We start from the raw sequence: 15,605 nt of genomic DNA on the forward strand, positions 1-15,605 counted from the left end.
ACAGCTGGGCTGACAGCTCATTCCCTGTCCGACTCTGGATCACGCTGGCGATGAGTCAGGATGGTCTGAAGGACCAGACAGCCGAGTGTGTTCCCACAGAGGCTGCAGGTCCTTGAGTGGCACTTACCCAGCTCGCTCTGGCTGTGTTAAGCCCCCAGATCACCTTGTAGAGTCTTGCCATAACAGCCTTTGTTTAGGACCAACTGAAGTGTTAATTTATTGTCCTTACTTCCCCCGTTTTGTTTGCTCGTTAGTGAGAAGGAACACACGTTTGTGTTTTGCTTTTGTTTCCAATCGTGTTGCAGACCTCTGAAGTCTTACAGCGGCCGGTGGTTTATGGACCACAGGATGAGTTAATGCTGCTCTGGGGCGTGCAGGTTTCTCTCCTCTTTGGATGTTGTCGTCGAGTTGGTTATTGAAGGAAGGGCAGATTGGTGGCTGTTTGGATTGGCAAGCAGCGCTGCTTACTTGCGTGGTTACTCAGAGGAGGAAAGTCTTTTGCTTTTAATTCTACTGGTGAGGTCAGAGATGTGCTAAAATAGTCTTGATCTCTGTGCAGTGGGACAACAGCGACATTTTCATTACTTTTCAATATGGACTAATGACTGGGTCTTTGGAGTGTGGGGAGGGAAAATGATTTACGTGTCATCTTTTTGGAACCTCTGTGAGTCTGAATCGATCTGCTGGCGCTTCTAATTTCTCTCCCTGACTAATCGTATCAACCAGCTTCTGCTACATTTGCCTCAAGGATACTCATTTAACATATTTGGCTCTTAATATGAGACATGGACATAATGTTCCTCATGGAGCCTCTGCTCGTCAGTTCAGCAGGCTTGGCTTTTGCGCACAGTGCTGTAAACCATTAGTTGTAATTTCGAGCTACTGATGAGGCTGTTGCTCTGTGAGGGCGTTTCTCCACATCTCTTGGTGCTCCGGCCCCGAAGGAAAGGGTCTGCGTGGGCTGCCTGGCTCGTAAAATGTGAAACTGCACCAAACTAACTTTCTTTGTTTCCTCCCTGCCCCATCCTACTGAAACACCCTCTTAGGCTTTCTGCACATTGGATACCTTTGTCTAAATGCCCACCTAGAGCAGAGCTGAATAGCAAGACCAGTAAGACTTTATTGGCAATCATATCCTGTTTCATATCCAGTTTTTAGCATACAGCAAGAAAGGGCCATAAGGATATTGGAGTGGGAGGGGGTGTTTCGGGCTGGACTCCAGCATTTCAGCTCTTTGCAGGCTGCAAATTTGTGTTCGGGATGTTTCTCAGTTGGGCAGATTGTTCTTCTGTTCTGTAGCACGATGCTTTTCAAACGCGTTTCTTTGCCTACGTTTTCAAAGACAGCTTGGGGGTTTCCTTAGAGTGCTGCTCTTGTCTAGCGCATACCTGCTTGCTTGTGTTTCAGGGAACAAATAACAAACGGGGTAACACTAATGAGTACTGCTAGTGAGGAGAATTTAATGAAATTAACCATTTGATTTGTCTTTTAGCAAATGATTTTTGAAACCTCGGTTGACGGTTGCTGTTTTGTTCCCCCTTTCTGCAGATTAGCTTCGTTTTATGAATTGGCAATTCCTGAGCTGGAATCTGCAATTAAGAAGAGGCATTATGAGGATAACAGGTGAAAATGTCTGCAAAGGCTTGCATTTTCTTTTCAATAAAAGTCTTCCAGGGCTTAGTTAAAAATTCACTTAATGCTGCTTTACCCACCACTCCAGAGTCTTTCTATCTTTTCTTTTGTACTGCTTCAAAGAACTCGGAAGCTTTTCTAATTCCAAGTTTTCCCGGGCAGTGGGGTGACTAATGATTTCATTCACTGCTGTCTAAGAAGAAACGTGATGGGAGATGCATTTAAATTGTAACGAAGTGTGAAAACACGAATGACATCTGTGTATAGATGGCTCTCATTTTAAGGCGCAGGCTGTGCTGGTACAGTTGAGGTACCACGTGTCTAGCTGTCGGGACAATTGGTGGTTGAGACCAACTTTGTTTAGAGACTGGATTTGCCTTAATGACCATGAAATGGCTCTAATCTCTGGTCCTTGCAGCAAAGAAATGATTCTGCTAATGGAATCCCTCCTCTAGAGGGTTAACTCTGGAGTAGAGGTGTGTTAAAGATTCAGATCTCTTGTGCTGACACCAACAGTGTCTTTTTGCTCTCTCTGAAGTGTTTTTGCGGATTTGTGGAGAAGAATTTCACATTCCAGAAAGAAGATGATCGAAGCTTTTCACGTCCTAATAAACCAAGTCTGTCTGCAGCCCATCTTAGAAAGCAGGTATTGGCACTTGGGCGCTGTGGTACTAGCCAGTTATTCGATTGCTGTTATGGGGGAGATTGTTTCCTCGGTTTCAGATTTACTGGAGAAAATGAACAGATACTGCTGTTTGTGTTGGGGTTGTAGCCAAAGACTTTGGCTAAGATCAGAAGTCTGTTGTCCTGCATGTAGCAGGAATGTTCCCGATGGAGCTATGTGTTCCAGAACTGGTGTGGTGAGCTGTGTTTTGACCCCAAGAGTGGGATCATGCTGTGGTCCATCGAGCTTTCTAACCTCAATTTATGGCTAAGTTGCAAATTCTAATGGTCTGTGTAGAGACCTTGACCGAGACACCATAGTAAAAGCGATGCAGTGTTATAGGTCACTGAAAACAGTCATTTTAAATCTAGATACTAGTGCCTCTGCCTAGTTCTTCCCCCCCCGCCACTACTGTGAAAATTGTTAACTGATAGCTCTGTGAGTAGTCTCACAATGAAGGCAAGTATAACTATCCTTATTTTAAAATAGAGAAATGAAGAGAAGTGAAATGACCCAAAATCCTGCTGTGGACGGGGGACAGAGCCAAGAACCTGGGTCTCGATTGGAAGGCCAGTGCTGCCTTGGGCTGGTCACTCTTTGCCTGTGCTCATTACAGGTTTTGCAGGTGGCTGGTATCTGTGGCTCCTGTTTGGCTTGACTGTTTTCCCTGGTTTGATATTGGTAGAGTTGTCCAAAACGAGGAGGTCTGCTGGTGGAATTTCTTGTGAGAGACTTGGATTTGCTGCCTTGACCAGGATTCTGTCGTCCAGTGTGTCTGTGCTGTAAACCCAATCCTTAAAGGAGCGATAGCAGCCTTGCCTTACCCTTGCTTACCTGAGCAGTGCCTTTTGGTAGCCACCCGAATATTGACAGCGGAAATAAAGAGTGTAACGTGTTCAGATTCCACGGTATTAAGGACTGTGTATACTTCAGAGGTAGTAAAGAACAGCTCCAGAAACTCATTGCCAGTTTGACGAGAGCTGAGGCTCCTGCGAAAACGATACGTCCGGCTTCTGGAGAAGTACCTTTTTTGAACACCGATCTTCTGTAGAGAGCGTTCTGTCCTGCTGTGAGGCTCGAGGCATCAGCAGCAATGGGAGGCTCCGGCATTAGAACAGAAAGGCTGCACTAGGAGTTTGCTTGGCATGTGTTCTCACAGACTTTCTGGGAGGTTCACTGGTATAATCCCAAGACGTATAATAAGAGTGCAATTACAAAAGCGCCACACGCCCTTCTCTGCTTATTGCAAGTCAGAGGCATCAAGCTATGATTTGTAAAGCCTCTCAGAAGCCTTGTAATTCTAACTGCGATACAGCTTTAGATCTGGCTGGCTGATGAAGCCATAAAAGAAACTTGCTTCCATTTGACCCTTTGCTCCTGTGAAAGCCAAAAAGTGGTCGGAAATTTATTTTCAAATGGGATTTTCCTGTGATGTATGAGTGTGACTAGTTTGGCTAGTGAGGCAGAACGTGGAGATTGTGCAATGCGGTAGGCTTGCCACTGAGGTTTTCACTCTGTTGTGCCATTGCTTTCTGTAGCTGTGAGAACATTCAGCCTTTTATTGAGGAATTTCTCCAGATCTTCACTTCGGTGCTTCAGGAAAGGAGGTGAGTCTTGCTGAAAGAGGCCCAAAGGGAGGGTCAGCTTGCCTTCCTCTTCCATTCTTTACAACAGAATTGCCCGAGACATTATTATGAGGCATTACAATGCATCTGGGAGTTAGAAATCATTCTAACTAGTTGGGAGAACTGCTGCGAGAGGATGTCAGACTGCAGTACAGACTTTATTGTAAAGGTGAGGAGGGTGTTGCATGACGCTAGAGAATGTTATTCTTCGCTCTCTTTAATCTAGGCTGTCGAAGTGGAGGGTAGCAATTTAGCCATTAGCTACTCTGACAAGTTAGGCTATTATTACTAATCTGTGCTTTTCAACTGGGGTGACCAGACCAGACAGATATCAAGTGCTAATGCTGAAGATGCAAAGGGAATAAGTGGCAGAACTGGGAGTTCGGTGTCGTCCTCCTGACGATGCTGTCGTTCTGATCATGTTGAAGTCATAAACCATATTTTCTCCGTAATGTGGCGCTGGGTTACAGGTCTCAGCATAGTGAGGAGTGTTGCAGCTGGCTCCGATGGCTCGGGCGGGGAAATGTTGCTGCAGTGTAACGGGGGCAAAATCAAACATGGCAACCTGTGCTGGAATTCAGTATCGGGCGAGAGGTTGTACGTGTTCCTGCCTGAGCGGCGAGGAAGTCAAAGTGGCATAGCGGGGATGGCAGCGTGTGATAGGTTTGCTGGTCGTTTATTCTTGAGCTCGACTGATTAAACTTGCTTCTGCGATTTCAGATTTCTCCGTGACTATGACGAGCTGTTTCCTGTTGAGGATGATGTCAGTCTGCTTCAGCAGGCGTCCTCCACGCTGTATCCTTTGCTGTCACCTTCGGGTTTTGCAGACCGGGCTGCTCTTAGATTCCTTCACGCCAGTGGCATTTCCAGTGTTGCTGCCTCTGGTTAAGCTGTGCGACGGAGTGAGGGAAAGGTTTTTTTTCTCTTAAAAAGAGCAAGGGGAGAATGTAAACATAGGCACAGGCTTGGGAGTCACTGATAGTTGCGTAGGTCTGAGTATGTGCATCTAGAAATGTCCTCAATGCTGGCCTATTAGAGATGAGACCAGGACAGCCTATATCCTCCAAGCAGTGGAAAGCGCGTGGGAAGGGGTAGACAGGAAAAAAGCCCAAGTCGTTAAAGATCCAACACCACCAGCAACATCTAATGGAGCGTCAGCCGTCGTGGAGAGCCCTGCTGAGGACGTGGAAGAGCTCGGGGCCGCATACGCGTCGGAGGATGAGGTGAGTGGAGCTGTGCGGGCAGGGCTGGCCTCTGCTCTTTCTGTCCTTCCTTCATTTGTCTGCGAAGAGAGGATTGGTTTGCTCCGTTTTGGAGATCACATGAGATTTACTCTCCTTTCTTAACCTTTGCTAGATTTCAGTGCAGCCTCACGTGCCATGTGAAATGAGAAACAAAACTACACCTGAATCCCAGCTTTATCTTGGAGCAAATTGCTGTTGGCTTGGCTTTCCGGCTGTGGTGGTTAATTGAAGTACTGTGCGTCATCACTGTAGTTCGTGGGCATGGTTTTTAAACGCACAGCTCACATGTTATTTGAGGAAGGGGTTCTCCAGAGTATCCTTGCTGATTCGGAGATAGACAAAAGTGGTCTTGTGCCCCCAGCCTGGGTCATGGACCTTGTGTAGTATAAACAACGTAACTGATTGCTCTTCTTTGACTTCTTTGTGTTTAAATTCTGATAACCCAGACTGCTCCTTTCCCTTTCTTAATGTGCATACCTGCCTTCCCTCAGCTGCTGGCTCTTTCCGGTAATGCCCCCCGTTCTGTTCGGTACCTGCAGTGCGCCGGAGCAGCTGCTGCGCCCATTGCCAAGGTGTCAGGGGTGGAGCTGGACTCTCTGATCTCTCAAGTGAAAGACCTGCTGCCAGACCTTGGGGAGGGCTTCATCCTGGCCTGCCTGGAAGAGTACAGCTACAACACGGAGCAAGTGATCAACAACATTCTAGAAGATAAACTGGTGCCGTACTTGGATAAGCTGGACCGTACAATGCAAAGGTGCGGGACAACTTCTGGCACAGCTTCCATGCCTTCTGTTTTTTCCTTTGTGGGTTATCATTTAACATCATTCTTACTGAAGGTTAGACAACTTGTAGAGCTCTAAGAAGTTGGCTGTGCGTTTTCTCGGGGTAGATTATCTGCAGTGAGAGCTTCTCGTTGCCATCTGCCCTCGTTGCGTCCCTGCGGAGGCCTGGAACATTCACTGTTCAGCGTTTCAGTAGAGCAGGTGCTGGGCTGTGTTTTGTGATGGGGGGGAACAAAAATACTTGTACATCAAACACTCAAATAAGAACCATTAAAATCCCATCACGGGGATACGGGCTTAGCCCGGGCTGGGCAACAGAACGTGTTGCCTTCACAAGTTATTTTGCTGCAGAGAACAGGGTCGTAGGTGTTAAAATCCCAGCTGTCCTGCAGCAAAGGGCATCTTCAAAGGAACTAATTCAGCTCCAATTCAACCTGCAGAGTCAAATACGGTATTTGAAAGGGGATTTTCTGTTTTGCGATTGAAGATAAACCAGAGAAGAGTCTGGAAATGCCAATTTAGACCCATTTTTATCTACCCTTTGACAAACTTGCCAGCCTTTTGCTTGCTTCTCCAGGTTGTGCATGGGATGTAGGGTTTCTGGCTGGCGGTGGAACTGAGTTGTTTTCGTTTGCCTGCAGCTGCTAGCATGTGTTTGTGCTGCAACAGCAGTTTCTGACTGGGTGTCAGGATGTGAATGTGCTGTTTGTTCACATTTCATGGAGGAACGGGCAGACTGTCTCATTGTTGCATTAAAAAAGGAAAGCATCTTTATCAGAAAAATGATGTGGGGGAAAAAAAAAAATCTTAGTTTTGCAACAATCTTCATGCTCTCACAGTCGGATCTGCTGACTTCGGCACAAGCGACGTGGGGTGGGCTTTCGGAAGGGTTGGGGTTTTTTCTGCAAAGCCAGCAGTTACAGAAGATAGGGCTGGATTTTTATTCCCTGCCTCTTGCATCTTCAAACAGAACCGTCAGTTCAATAGCAAATGTAGAATTTTGATCACTGCCGATTTTAGAAGTGAGCACAGCAGCGTTTTCAGATGCCCAGCTGAGCTAACAGCACCAACAAAATGGATGTAAAAATAATGGTCTTTTGACTTAAAAGTTGAACAAATGTAAACCCGCAACCCTGAGAAAGAATTAAGAAGGAACCATAGGGAGATAAATATCCTGAAATCAAGAGCAGCAAATTATTGGATTTTTTTCCAGCATGTAATTCATCATACTTAGTGTTTGGCTTTACTGAGTCACTGCTTTGAGACCAGGCAGGCTGGATGTTCCATGCTGCTGTACAGTTTTACTTAAATGAACGGAAGAATTTTCTTTTGGGTTTTTGTAAGTTGCTTTAGCTTCCCCGCAAAGAGAAGCTTCGAAAATTCTGCCTTTTATCGCAGACCAATGCCGCGTAGTGATTGTGCACGTACTGCAGTGTGACATGAAGGAACAGCAGCCTGTGACCCACTCAGCCAGCGCCACGAAGAGGAGCGTGGTGTGCTGCGGGTGACGCTGAGACTGACAAAGACTAAAGCAAGGTCTCGGGAAGGAGAGGACTTGGTCTTCCTCAGCTCACCTTTGTTTTTATTCTCTCGGTCTTTTTTTTTTTTTTTCTTTTTTCACAGACAGCTCAAGCCAGACCCTACTCCTCTAGTCACTTCTCGCCATAATGTTTTCCAGAATGATGAGTTTGATGTTTTCAGTAGGGATTCGGTGGATGTTTCTCGGATACAAAAAGGCAAGCGGTGAGTATCGTGCGCCCTTAATTAACCCTGTCTGTCAGGAGGAATAAATACCTGTGAACCTGTAAATTTATTTCTCCTACAAACCTCCTGCAGGAATTTGTTGGCAGAGGGTAAGGCGTATCAAAAACGTTTCCCTTCTATTTCTCTGGGAAAGTAAAATGAAGTATTGTTAGGGGGTTGGTTTCAGTTAGCGTTTTTCCTGATTGGTTTTCCTCTGTATGCTGCTAGAGTTCGCCCTGCCAAGCTCGTTTGTAGTGTCGGGCTCTTGCTTCTTGGTCTTAGTGTTAAACCTGTACTGAGCGACAAACCTTGAAAAGCAACCACCTCTGCGAGCCTGGGATTGTGACTCCGAACTGAGAATGGTTTGGTTTAGATCCAAGCGAAGCTTCAATATCCATCTACTGCAAAATCCGATAGCGCTCAGTGGCTTAGACTACCTTTGTTGTTCCTGCTGCTGTAAGCGTCCTGCGGAAGGGCATTCCCTTTGCTTTCCGCCTAGTTTGGCGTGTTGTGCTGTGCCACGCTCCATGCAGATTTCGGTTAGGGCATGGTCCTGCTGGCTCCCATTGATGTCAGCGGTACCTCCGCGTATGGTTGATTCGTTTCAGATTCTTTTTATACGCTTTCTTTAACGAGCCAAGTCTGATCTTTATGTCGGTATGTGTTTCCACAGAACGTAAATAAAAGTCTGGCTGGAGATGGAGCTGCATGAGAGCCTGGGACTTCTTGGTTAAGGTTTTGGTTGCAAAGCTGCATCAGCTCTCAGGACAAAACCGCTTTTGTCCCAAAGTCCAGTGGAACAACTCTCCAGCAGCAGTGCTATAGTGCTTGTATTGCCTCAGCTAGGCAAGAAAATCTTTTCTTTTCTCTCTGGCCAAGGCAATGACTTTCTGAAGTGTCCATAGCAAAGAAATCACAGGCGCAATCTCTCTCCTTCCTCCTCATTATGTTGCCTTGCTCAGAGTGCAGGCAGGCACCTTGTCAGCAGGAGCCTTGTGCACAGGGAAAGTTATCGCTCGGTTATCTCCCACCTCCCCAGCGTTTCGCATGTGTGGGTGGCTGCCGCAGTGGCCGGCCGAGGCCAGAGAGCAGTGCAGCCAGTGTATGGAATAACGCTGCCGGCAGCTCCCTCTGCAGATCACTCCAAGAGCTTTGGAAGTTGTCAGTCATCCCTGAGCTGGGTTTTGGGACCCTGCTCCCATGGCTTTGCCCCCCGGCTGCTGCCAGGGAGGCCGTGTCGTCGTCTTCTGCCAGGGAGAGCTGTCATTTCTTCTGCTGCACTGTTACGTGGCCTCTTGGGATTATCCTCTTACTGCTGCTGTTCCTGGTGGCTCTTGGCCTCCCTCGGGCTATGTCTTCATTTCCAAACAGTTGTTCTTACACTGAGAACGCTCTCTCTGCAGGACTCCAGACATGTTACTTATGTTTTGAGTGGATTTTAAAACCTGGAGGTAACTAGCTGGGACCAGCAATGCTGATCCCTACGCCCAAAGTTGACCGTATCTAACTGAGTCAAAGGATAAGCTATAGTACCTTGCTCTCTAGGACTGAACATTCAGAACTCCATAAATATGAAGAGTGCGTCCTGGCAGCACTAAAAGTGCAACTTACTCCGTAGAGCTTGTTCCACAAGTAAGAAACCTGAGGCTTTACCCAAGCATTCCCCTAGCCTAGTTTGGCATCTGCTCTGGATTCGAATTCTATCAATGTTTTTTCTTGTTTTCTCCTTTTTAAAATCTTTTGCTCACCAAATACTGCTTGTGTTTAGAGTGGTGTTGCTGCCTAAGCGTGATGTCGCGGTAGCGCTTCAAGAGACGGATCAGGTTGGGTCCCATCGCACCAGCTGCCGTGCGGGTAAGCGTTGAACAGTGTGGGGCAGGGACTGTTAAGGTGCAGGAGAAAGCCACACCGGGATGAGGAGGGAAACAAGCATGAGGAAATGACCATCCTAGTGTATACGTGATTCTTTGCGGATCCTGAAAAGCGATCTCGCCTGTCTCTGCCTGTCCAGCCGTAATTGCTAGCTGGATCTGTCTCTTGAAGTCAGAGCACGTCCTGAACACCATGGGACTAGAGGAGTTATCCCACTGTTTTTCCTGGAATTGGTGCCCGAAACATTTCATTGTGGCTCTTCTGCAGTCATCGGACCAGCTCAACAGGAAACAATTATCAAATACTTAGTTCAGTCTCATGCTGAATACCAACAGAAGATGTTATCCCAGCCTAGGTATGTGCGAACTAACCACATGCTTTGTAGGGCATTTTGCAGCTAAATGCAGGCGTGTAACAGCGTGAGTCACGTTAGAGAGGGGAACCACAGCCATCTGCAATGTTACTTTGCTTTGGGATTCTTAATAAAAATCAGGCTGCTTAGATCACTTCCCCGCTGCTTGCTAGTATGTCACATAAGTCTATCCGTTCTTGAGTCACCGACAGTCTGCCTCGGACGGGTGCTTTCTCTGATAATACCCAGATGCCAAACAGATCGCTGGTAGGTGTGACTTTCTAGGCTGTGAGGGCTGCAAGTTGTCCTGTGAGTACTTGACAGTGGAATCCCTTGTTGCTTTGTTGTAAGCTGGCAAAGACTCGGCTGGGCTGAAAAATGGGACTTCAAGGAGTTTACGCTTGTGCAGCTTGAAACACAGCATCACAGCGGTGGCTTTTTAATGCCTCTGTCAAAATTCTATTTCTTGGTCTTCCCTTCTTTAAAATGACTATCATTTACTTGCCTTTTAATTTTTTTTTCTTAAATTGTATATGCAGTGCTTTGAGATAGGTTGGATCAGAATCACTAGTCTACTCTGGTTTGTTCTTTGCATTCTTCGTTGTGTTTATCCTAATCTTTACTTGCTGCACTGGTCATTTTTGGGCTCTTCCCACCTACATTCGTATTTTGCATCTCACGTTTGTAAGTGGAGGTTCTTGACTGTAGGAACACACGTGTCCGGGCAGCAGTTACTCTACTGCAGCCCTGGTCCATGATTTGCAGCCGTGCGTGCTACCGCAGTGAGACGATACTGCAGCAGGGTGTTAGAGGGCACTCTGGGCCTTGCAGAGCCGCCTCCGAGACTGGAGTCTCAGCCCCAACAGCTTGCCATTCAAGATTCACTGGGCTTCTGGTGTTATTTGGGTCTTGGCCAAATTTTGTCTTGGCTATAATTGCATTTGGCCTCCTGTAAAAGCTTCCTTTCTGTCTCAAATGACAGTGGCGGTCTCCAATTCCTTGTTCTTATCTGCTGCGTGATCTTGCTGGGCTTCTGTTTAAAAATGACTTTGTTCCAAGCTGAGTGGCTGTTTTTAGTAGCCAGACAAACAGCCCTGTTATAAATCGGAGGGGAAATAGCTTTAGTAGTGCTTGTGGAGTTTGAGATGAGACTTCTGTTGCTTCAGCTTCCCCTTACTAACAGGAAAAAAAAAAAAAGTAACTTGTAGAGAAGGTCTTCACGCTGCCTTTCTGTGTCTGCCTCTCCGTTTCCATGCTGTGGAGTGCAGGAGGGAGAAGGACACGACCAGGAGTTTGCTGAACGACAAGCGCCTGGTTGCTGAGCAGAAGGAGCGCTACAGCCAGTACAGCGTGATTGTGGAGGAGGTTCCTGTGCAGCCGGGAGAAGCTCAGCTCTACAAGGAGGACTATGAGGACGAGTACGATGACACTTACGATGGAAACCAAGTGGGGGCAAATGACGCTGACTCGGACGACGAGCTGATCAGTAGGAGGTAGGTGCTGGGGCTTCAGTGAATGGGAGGCTGATGGGAATCGCCACCTGGAGTTGGCTGGCTGGCACAGAGCTGTTCAACGCTGGGGTTTGGGCTCTGTTTCTCAACGAGGACGTGCGTGCTTCAAACCACCCCTTTTTCTGCTGCGGCTGCTTTCTCCGTAACATGCCAGGAGGGAGATCTGGGTCTCCCTTCTCCCGTTGGTAGGGACTGCCGCCGTGGCGTGCGCCCAGGACCTTCTGGGGCTTCCGCTTTCTGTGTCTGCGGGACTCAGCCATCGCCTCAACTCGTCAACAAATCTAAGAGGGGGATTTGCCGCTGCGTTGAAACTGGCACTCGGCGGTGCTTCTGCTTACAGAGAACTATCCTGCAGCGGGGGAGAATGGGCTGTCTTGGATAGTTGGGATTGAGTGTAGCTGGGCAATGTAAAATGACTGGTTAGCAAAGGAAAACTTCAAAATTTGGAAAATTGTACAACCGGAATTCTTCTCCGTGCCAGTCCCCTCCTGAGCCACTGCCACCTGGAATTCAGTCCTTGATGGAGAGCACAGCACTCTCCACAATGACTGACGATTAGCTTCTAAGAAGCAAAGGGTTAGTTTGGGGTGGAGGCCGTAGAATATTTATTTTAGAAATAAGAGCTAGAGACAGAAAAAGTGTTTTAAAAGCTGCCTTAACACTTCTGAAAGTGGCCTTTTCAATTCTGATATCTTATGAAGGTGTCGCCGTTTCTAACCTCAAACCAAAATGCATCTTTGGCATTCATTTGTCTGTTTCTTTTTTTTTTCTTTTTTTTTTTTTTTTTTTTTTTACCTCCTAAAGTGTGGTGAGGCTTCAACTTAAATCCTTTTTGTGGTTTGCCTGTAACAGTGTGGCACTGGGATCTTTTTCTCCTATTTCAGGTGCTCAGCGCTCGCTGCTCCTGGAGAGGCAGCAGGAACAATTAGCGGAGGTTACTGCCGAAAACTAGATCTATAGGTTTGAAGTAACAAAGGCTTTTCTGGTTTTACATTTATTTCTTTGGCAGTGGAACGGTGGATCTGAATTCCAGTAGAATTTAAGCATACGCATACGTGTATATATATTAAAGAAGAGCTATAGGCACGTGGTAAATTCCGCCTCTGCCCCCCAGGCCCTTTGCCGCTCTGCGTGTTTGGGGTGATTCATAAAGCCTGATGGATTCCTCCAGGTATTTCCCCCAGTAGGAAACTGGGGCACAGCAATGAAACTGGGGCTCCGTGGGTAGCCACTGACCAGTCATAGTGGTTTTAGAGGATGGCACTTTCTGAGCGTTAATGTTTCTGTCTGAGTTTGAGCGTGAGGTTTAGGGGTTTGTCTTTGTACCATAGATGCTCCCTGACGGGCGAGCTAAAGCCCAGCAAAGCGTCCTCCTTACTGATGCCTTGTGGCTGTGCCCGGATCCCCTTCTCCCAGAGGAACCAGTCGTTTCCTTGGAGAAATTCCTTGTGAGGTTTCAGGTTTTTCCTGACTTGTTCCTTTTTTTTTTTTTTTTTTTTTTACCTATTATTATTTTCAGTAACAACTTCATAGCGAACATTCCCTGTTGAAGAACATCTGTGTTCGTTAATTGCCCATGGCAAATGTGTCATTACCTACTGGGTCTCTTTCTTATTATCTTATTACTTTTTTTCATTTCAGGAAAAAAAGCCAAGTCCCTGAAATGTGTAGATTCTCCTTTTTTAAAGACATGATGCAAAACGAAAGGGAAACGCTTGTTCAGTGGAATGCTTGTGGCTGTAGTTTCTTCATTGCTGACTGTGTCTTAATTCTCAGGCCGTTCACAATTCCTCAAGTCTTGAGACCTAAAGGACAGGAGGAAGGACAGGAGGAGGAGGAAGAGGATGACGAGGAGGAGGAGGAGGAAGCCGAGAAGGAAAGAACAAAGGTGATATTTAGTTTGTGGTTGGAGTTGCATTAAGATTTACCATATGTCTTACCTGCTTCACCTGCAGAGTGATGTGGAGCAGATTTCCTCTTTCGGAGAGTGAATCTTTTAACAGTAGCCCGGAGACCGGGCTGCTTTTCAGGGTGGCTACTTCTGTGGTCTGCTGGACTGTGAAATGTCCCCTGAGTACAGCTATCACTGCTTCCTAGGCTGACCGCTCGGCAGCAATGACACTTACTCCGTGGAGAGGTTTAATCTCCTTTATTCCATAGGCAGGCGATGCCAGCAGAACACTTTGAGGGTCACTAATGCTCCGTTGTCATGGATATACTGGAAATAGTGACGTTGATGGTGTTGCTGGCAGAGGTAGGATGTGGGAAGAAGTATCAGTCAGGTTTTCTGCCAGGTTTTGTGTTTAGAGTCACTGACACCAATCCTGCTGGCTCAGCCAGAGAGATAATGAACAACGAATTGACTCCGTTCCGCGGTCCAACAGAATCACCTCCTGCTCTAGCCTTTTGCACGACGCCGATGAGTTCACTCACCTCTTTCCTTCCTTTTCACGGCAGGACCATTTTGTGCAGGACCCAGCTGTGCTGCGGGAGAGAGCTGAGGCCAGGCGGCTGGCTTACCTTGCGAGGAAGGGGTAAGTGAGCGTCTCCCTCTGCGGGGTGAAACCGCGGCTCTGCAGTTAGCAGGTGTTTTGCTGCTGACCGGAACTGTTGAGGGGATATACCTGTTCCTTACCATTCCTGTACCTCAGGGTCACTACCACGGGGGCGTTCGCCTCCTTGCCCAACTTTTACTTCAGTGCTGGTTGTTCTGTCCCATCAAATGGGTAGGCACAACCCTTTATCATAAGCGGCAGAACCCTGTGCAAGATAGGATCTTGGAGAGCACAGCTTCCCAGAGCTTGAACAGCTCCCGCGGGGATTTCAGGAAGGTTTAATAGCTGGCTTTAGCTGACAGACTCTGCATGTAGAAGGACGCGGTCATTGTGTGGCTAACACTGATCCCCAGCTACTGCAGAAGCCCTGCAGAGCTGGGGTGAGCCGAGGCTCGAGGCCTGACGGCTGAACTCCGCACACCCAGTTGTTTCTTGGGATCGGTGTATTTTGTCCCCTAGGTGTGCGGTGTGCTTGTTGTGATGTCCTTTTTCTGTCTGCTCCAGGCACAAGCACGACAGCTCTGCTGTTGTTGGGAATGTGAAGGGCCACGGGCAGAACCGGGAAACAGTGCAGGAACGAAGGAAGAAGGAAGCAAACAAAAGCACGAGAGCTAACCATAACCGACGAGTCATGGCTGACAGAAAGCGGAATAAAGGCATGATTCCTTCCTGAAAGACTCTTAGCGCCGGTGTTGCATCATCCCCAGTCCTCTGCTTGGGAGGAGGCAGCTGTGCTCCGTTCCCTCGGCGTTCCCTCTGCTCAGGGGACTGGATGTCGTGGTTCAATACCTGGCACTTCAGCTCGCGCGGAGTCGCACGCCCTGCGAGAGGGCTGCCCGTTGAAGGACAGGAGCTGCCCTCCCTGCAGACCCTGACTGCTCTCCAGTTCATAGAGCCGTGTGCGTGACAGCTCCGCGATGCGTCGGACAGGCTGCACCAGCCCCTCGTTTCCTCTTGTACTATTTGTAATTCTGAGAATTTTATTTTCATACCGGCTCCTTGTGCCCTCTCCGCAACTCAGGCGGGCTTCCAGGCTGCGCAGCGGGCAGCGCTGAGAGCAAGGCTTCCCTGGAACAGCCCTCGCGGCTTTCTGCTCCGCTGAAATGCCTTATCCCGAAGTACAACTTAAGGTTGATAGGGAAACGCTCAGGCTATTCCCATTGCCGATGGACACAGAGGAGTTCAGGTGAATAAGATCTTACCATAAATTTCTATCCCTTGAGTGAGGCGTGTGAAAAAAGAACGTGCAAATAAATGAGTTAAACCTTTTAGTTGGTGTTTTAGGCTCTTACGAATCGTATTGATTTTTAACTTGGAGCAACCTCAACGAGCCTTTTAATGTGCTGTTATCTGCAGGCAGTGAAATTCACTTGCTGCTTTGTGTCGGTTTAGTGTAATGAGATCTAGCCACAGCCACGGAGACTGAAGGTACTTGAAAATCGGGATGGAGGCGTCCTTAGCAAGATGACAGTAGTAGGGAAACGGGAGCTGAAGGCAGCAGGGTCGGAGTCTCCCTGGGGAGCTGCCTCCTCAATAACCACTTGTCACCCTCTGTGAAGCAGAACTGCCCTGATCATCGTGTTTGCTGTTGGGAAGGCTGGGAGCTAATAGTAAACAGCAGTTTG

General features: G+C 47.6%; 1 protein-coding gene across 4 annotated transcripts in view; it reads left to right on the forward strand.

Moving 5' to 3' along the window:
• Nucleotides 1–15,251, forward strand: part of ASCC2 (activating signal cointegrator 1 complex subunit 2) — a 28,047-nt gene extending 12,796 nt beyond the window's left edge. For 2 of the 4 annotated variants that reach the window (XM_074607104.1, XM_074607105.1), the window contains exons 9-19: nt 1,549–1,623; nt 2,171–2,278; nt 3,835–3,903; nt 4,642–4,716; nt 4,958–5,144; nt 5,657–5,919; nt 7,571–7,690; nt 11,183–11,407; nt 13,202–13,313; nt 13,883–13,959; nt 14,485–15,251. In XM_074607104.1, the coding sequence (XP_074463205.1) occupies nt 1,549–1,623; nt 2,171–2,278; nt 3,835–3,903; nt 4,642–4,716; nt 4,958–5,144; nt 5,657–5,919; nt 7,571–7,690; nt 11,183–11,407; nt 13,202–13,313; nt 13,883–13,959; nt 14,485–14,653 (1,480 nt within the window). In that variant the 3' untranslated portion in view covers nt 14,654–15,251. The remainder of the gene's footprint in view (nt 1–1,548; nt 1,624–2,170; nt 2,279–3,834; nt 3,904–4,641; nt 4,717–4,957; nt 5,145–5,656; nt 5,920–7,570; nt 7,691–11,182; nt 11,408–13,201; nt 13,314–13,882; nt 13,960–14,484) is intronic. The other 2 variants (XM_074607106.1, XM_074607107.1) reach the window with 1 other exon arrangement.
• Nucleotides 15,252–15,605: the final 354 nt, after the last annotated feature.

This window comes from Larus michahellis, chromosome 13 (genome assembly GCF_964199755.1).
Source record: "Larus michahellis chromosome 13, bLarMic1.1, whole genome shotgun sequence".
Taxonomy (NCBI): Eukaryota; Metazoa; Chordata; class Aves; order Charadriiformes; family Laridae; genus Larus; species Larus michahellis.